A 5,980-nucleotide genomic window follows, 5' to 3' on the forward strand; every position below is an offset into this window, starting at 1 on the left:
TGAGAATTGCAGAAGAATAGTTTATATTTAAAAAATTGTGGAAGAAAATGTTTAAGACTAGACTTGCTGTGGGTTAAGACTAAACATTTCAAATTACACCATTTAAAATAATAAATTTGCATTTCAAAATTCAAATTTTATATTTAAGGTTATATAATGTGAAATGTATTTTTTATTTTATATTCTAAAATGCAAATTCAAAATTAAGAGTTTAATATTAATGATATAGTATATTTTGGAAAGTTTCTAAGTTTTATATTTCGAAATTCAAAATTAAAAAAAAAAGTAAAATTAAATTTTTCTAGCATATAAGTGTAGGAAGAAATTATGGAGATATAGAAAAAAGCTGCCCCATAAATGTTCTATAGGCCCAAAGGGAAGCTGTTGGCCCAATAATCTCAGAGGTCGGTCCGCATGGACAAAAGCGACAAACAAACATGACACGTGACATAGTGGTTCCTCGGAATCGGACACGTGTCTCCATGTCAAAAGTTTTCAAACCGCCAAACAACTAAGTTTTACTGTTCCTTCAACGCCAAAGTTGCATTTTCACAGAGAACGAAGAAGAAGAAGAAGAAAGGAAAATGGAAAAGAGAGCGCGCCTGAGAGTTCAAAAGAGGAAACCCATCAAACGCAGAGGAACGAAAGTGTTTCTTAAAAAGGTTTTGGATTATCTTAAGTCTGATACTTTCATGTATGCCCCTCTCCTCTCATCTCTACCCTGTCATGCTTTCGACGCTTTCCCTTCTTCCCCTGCTAAAGGTTTCACATCTATCCTTCATAATTCCTTATTTCTTGGTTTCAACTACCATTGTTTTGTTTCATGGGGTGGTTGTTTATGATATCTGAACGTTTCAGAGTTGGAATTTCAAAAAGCTGAAAAAGAGCGGCGGTGTTTTGGGAAACAAGTTGGGAAGTATCTCAAATCTGATGATTATATGTATGATCCTCTGCTTCATCTTCCCCATTCATCTAAAGGTTAGCTTGTTGTATAAATACTTGTTTGCTGTTTTCAACTTTAATTGTTACCTGTTATAGAGGATCTGAGTGCGGTTCTGTGTGCTTGTAGCATCCAAACTAGTAAAGTTTTCGTGTCAAATTTTATGAAGCGCATTCACAGATTGATATATGAATTGAGAGCGGATTGCTAACCTAAGGACAAGGTTTAAGGAATAAAGTGGAAACTCTTTATTTTAAGGAGAGATGGATTATGAAAAACAAGTTATACTGTTTACCGAATGATTACTTATTCGTTAGACCTTAAACAAACTGTTTTATTACTTCTATCCAAACAATCCTCAACATGTCTCGTGGTTTGTAAAACGGTGAAAGTAGTGATTTGATAGTTTTTTCAGTATCGTATTCATTGAGAAGTCCTACATTGCAAGTCTAAAGCTTATTTGTATGCTTATCACAAAATCTGATAAGGCTAAATTGAAAAAATTACAAGACACGGAATATGATGTGGATATGACGTGTGTGTGTGTATATGTATATATATATATATATATATATATATATATATATATATATATATATATATATATATATATATATATATATATATATAAGTTTCAAACTATCAATCAACACATTGTCAACTAACATATTATCAACTAACACAAAAATAATCTAATCTATCTTTTTAATATCTAAAAAGTTTATAAGATTTATTCCTTATTGTTATAATCATATTACAAACTTATATAATAAGTTTACAAGTTTATGAACTTTTTTAGAAAATCAATGGATTTGTGGTTATTAGTATTTGTGTTCATAGAGGCATAGAGGCGTATGCATTTTTGGTCCTCTCAGTAATACTTTAGATGTAATCTTTACTTTAGACAATTCATATGAGCAGTGACTTGCAGCCAAACGTGATTTACTGGTTAAAAAATTACATCTTTTCGAATGAATTGTCTCAATTTGATTGTTTCTTCAATTTATCTTCAGTTCTTGTCTTTTTTCAATGTCACTTTTAACCATTTTCCTTTCCTGATTGGTTGCACTCTAATTTTTTACTAACAGACTGACAGATTATTGCATGCGTGGGTTTTGTGTTGATCTGCCAAATTGCAGAACCTTTGCATGACTATGGAATGAAAAGGATGGATGATTCAACTAGAAGGTTGACAATGAAAGTTAATCAACAAACTGATCATCTAGGAAATGCAAACCAAAGTTCCGAAAGTCCTGTTCCTCAAACAGACATCTCTGATCAGCATAAACACACAGAAACTGTGAAGCATACTGTGTACCAATTTTGTCGCTCAACTGCTGCTCCAAGTAAAAGTTTTTGCTTCGTAAAACGCATTACTTTACTACTTTAGCTGCGTTAATTCATTAATTGTGTTAGTTCATGTTGTCAATTGTTGCCTTGCCAGAAATGAGACTCAATTTATTGCAGGGCATTATAGGACTTATAGTAGATTTATTGGCCTTTTGATGGAGGATGAGGAAATTTACCGTTTTGATCAGGATTGTCCAACTCTCAAGTTAATTAGTCGACCACTTTACAATTTTAAGTAGAGAATTCAAGTTAACTTGCTTCCAAACTCATTTATAAGTAAACTCAACCAGACTAATTCAAGGAATTCACATGAAATTCTCAAGTTTGCAAGTTTGTCAAATTTATTTCTGTCCCAACGATCCAAAATGACAGTGTTTTATGGGAGCATATCTTCTCTGAAAAAAGATTGACATAATCGAATGTTAAATCTCACCGTTGATCTTTTAAAATAGAATAATATTGTATCTATAAAAAGGTATTGAAGGGCTAGAATCTCATATAACATAAAGTCATGGCAGAGAAATGAGAGAATCCATTCTCTGTTTTATTCTGCCATGCACCCTTTCGAAAGGTACCAAGGCTCTAATCAATTGGCCAAGAGATCCTTTCCATTATTCATTTTCTGCAGACCAATTGGTGATCAGTTGTAGAATAAGTTTTGTTTCCTTTTTTTGCGTCTTAATTATGATTCTGTCAGATATTTACCAATTTACCTTATGTTTGAATACTATCTCTGTTTTTTGAATATTGTTTTTATATATAACAAACTCTTATGAAGTTACATGTAAATGAAACCTTCATGATTTTACTTATAATCTTGAGTTTGACAACCTAGATTTTGTTGGTTATTATGGTGTGACAAGCTGACTTAGCATAAGGAATTCTAATGCATATTTTATTAAGAATGATTTTGGACAGTTATAACTCTACTTATATGTATGGTGCAGGGATTGTTACCCGGAACTCCCAGCTGAGAGCTCATGGTTGATTGGAACTTTGGATATACCAGTAAACATAGAAGATTATAACCTATACAGGCTGTTCTTTTAGGTGTACACACTATATGTGTTATGTAGAATTTTATCAATTATTATCGTCTTCGTTTTTTGATAGAATATGCAAATGTCATTTATGACATGCAGTTTTCATGTAAGGTTTTGAGTTTTTTCAATGGTAGTTTGAACTTCCTTATCATATTGGTGTTGGGTTTGTCCATCATCAAGATTGTCATTGAGGACTGTGTTTTGTTTAAACTTTTCTTTGGCAAACACAAAATTCTAAATGATCGTTATACCTACTCACCAATGACTCGAAGAGCAGTCACATTCTTTCTGCATTATTAAAATTTACATTCAATGATCAGCCTGCTAAATACATTGAACGGGGCATGGAACACACTTATATTACTTTCTCGAAATGCTTGTTTTAATGAAAAAGTGAGTCGTTTGTTTTCATTTTTGTGAAAGAAATGAAGCCATATTTATAATCCTCAATAAGAATGTAGTAAAAAAAACAGAAAATAGAAGAAAACCTAAAAGTATTGTACAATAGCCAAGTAGAAAGGCTGTAGTAGTGGAGAACGTGGGCAGTATCTAATTATTAGTCCTGTTTTTGTTGTTTATATATATCTAGTGTCTAGATCAGTCACAAAAGCTCATTAAGTAGCGATTAGTGTTTCTGATAAAGATAGCATTGATTGAAATAGCGAATGTCCCACAACCGTGATGTGTTTGAAGCTGCTACTGCTCACTGTATTAACATGGACAACGCTTAATGCCAATTACAAAATGAAGATAAGCACGTTAGTTTTTTTTTTTTTTTTGGTTGGTTTTAGAACTTTAGTAGTTGATACATGCATATGCACGTACATATATACTTTCTTGACTTCGTTGTTCATTGTTTCTTTATCTGTGTACCACTTTTAGGAGGCAGACAGGGAAGTTGTCCGTAATGTTACTGTTTTTCGTTCATTGCTGATTCGCTGTTGAGATATTTCTTCTTAACGTGCAAGTCATCTCCACTGTCACTTTCATTAACAGTTGCTAGTTAGGACAAGCCATTTGCATAATTCATTGTCGTTAAAAGGCTAATGCCTAATTGAAGTAAGCACTTGGAAGGTTTTCTCGTCAAATCTGGGTTTTTAAAAGTTATGTTGTACTTGGGACTAACCCTGCACAAGGTCTTCATGGCCTACTCAACTTAATAATCATCTGTTTTAGGTCCTCGTCCTTCAACTTTAGTTGTTAAAACGTAACATCTCAATCCCAGTTTTGATTTAGCTCTACAGGATTGAAGCATGACGTATTTTACTCACCCCATGCGGTAAATGCTATGCATTAGGGTGCCAGAGCTATTACCCTAGGCAGGTTTTGGAGAAGAGACGTGCATGCACATTACATGTAGCTAAAATTTTACGCATGCACTAGACTCCTTTTGTTTGGTCCCAACAATCTCATAAATGTAGCTAGGGGTCTCTGTAGAATATTACACTTCATCCTATATGGTTCATGATTTGACTTCGTGAAGGACGCAGCATAGTGAGCACCACTGATGGCATACATCTGTGGATGACCCAAGTACACATCACATTACAATGTGTAATGATTCTTATTTTTTCAGGCATATATGCATGTTATCAACATGATCACTAGCCTGCAAATCCCAAAGTAAAGATACATATATACAACTGGATGTTTTGTACAAGTTATTAGACGACCGAATTAATTAACATTAGCATGCGTGAGAATTTTACTATAGATTGGACCTGAACGAAATGTCACTTTCGTTTTGTGCCATTAAGTGACTTTATAAGTACAACCCCCGAGGATCTCGTAGTGGTAACTCTACCATATCTGGTCTGCCACTGTCAAAATGATAATGTTATTGTCCTTAAAGCTGTATATCATGCTCTCTTTGACAGCAGCACCCCTTTTGATCGTAATAATGCATGGTTTTTGCATCTCCTAGATTCTTGCTGACCATTGCGATGCATTTATGTGTGTATTTTAATCTGAAGCTACCCTGGTAGCTTTGTTTTTCTTACCCTGCAACAGTAAATTTTCTTACCATCACGTTAATCATGGCATGGCATGGCATTTATATGATACAGAAACAATTTAGAAGCCAGGTTTCTGACACTGAAAGCAAAGAAGTTGAAATTTACGTACGGTAATTATAAAATGAATGGAAGCGATTTGGGCTAGAGATGATTGCTGAAACTTGAAGGCAGAAAATCCGGAGGGCACATGCATACAATGAAAAGACTAGTCTATTGAGCTCCTCATGATTATATGCTGTAGCCTTATCACGAAAGAGAAGTTGTGGTAGAAAAAGCTTCCTGACACCTATAAAGGCCCCCTTCAAAGCTATGCACGTGTATGCCTTTAAATACGCATACCCCCACCTTAAAATCGCAGTGCCATTGCCATCTGTCGCAAAACGCCCCAAAATATTACTCACAATTGTTGCATCCTTGGTATATATATATATAGATACATATAGATAGATATACAATACAGAAGATGCATCCGTGTTTGATGAATTTTTGTTCCAAAAATACTTTGAACATGGTCACAATGATTGAGAATTAATTTGTATGATAACTTAATAGCATTTGAATCAAATGACAGACGTGTACGAGAGGTCCATGAAACTATGTATGTACAATTTAACATTATTATTATGAACAAT

The 5,980-nt window shown here is 33.8% G+C and overlaps 1 protein-coding gene and 1 long non-coding RNA gene across 3 annotated transcripts; one reads left to right on the forward strand and one right to left on the reverse strand.

The window, feature by feature from the left end:
- Positions 1-521: 521 nt before the first annotated feature.
- LOC148207011 (uncharacterized) lies at positions 522-3,543 on the forward strand. 2 transcript variants are annotated; one of them, XM_088115642.1, is made up of 4 exons: positions 526-762; positions 859-978; positions 2,080-2,286; positions 3,238-3,543. In XM_088115642.1, exons 1-4 carry the CDS (start codon positions 585-587, stop codon positions 3,276-3,278), a joined length of 546 nt encoding a protein of 181 aa, XP_087971768.1. In that variant the 5' UTR covers positions 526-584; the 3' UTR covers positions 3,279-3,543. The 2 variants fall into 2 exon arrangements, with proteins under 2 accessions (XP_087971764.1, XP_087971768.1); XM_088115638.1 differs by lacking the exon at positions 3,238-3,543 and having other exon boundaries at positions 522-762; positions 2,080-3,229.
- A 1,206-nt stretch (positions 3,544-4,749) lies between these two features.
- Positions 4,750-5,728, reverse strand: LOC148207012 (uncharacterized). The gene is made up of 2 exons (XR_015786751.1): positions 5,458-5,728; positions 4,750-5,334 (listed from the first exon to the last, which is right to left on the reverse strand). It is a non-coding gene; the product is annotated as an uncharacterized LOC148207012 (long non-coding RNA).
- Between the last annotated feature and the right edge of the window lie 252 nt (positions 5,729-5,980).

Source organism: Vigna umbellata, chromosome 1, assembly GCF_029865625.1.
Source record: "Vigna umbellata cultivar VRB3 chromosome 1, Vumbellata_1.0, whole genome shotgun sequence".
Lineage (NCBI taxonomy): Eukaryota > Viridiplantae > Streptophyta > Magnoliopsida > Fabales > Fabaceae > Vigna > Vigna umbellata.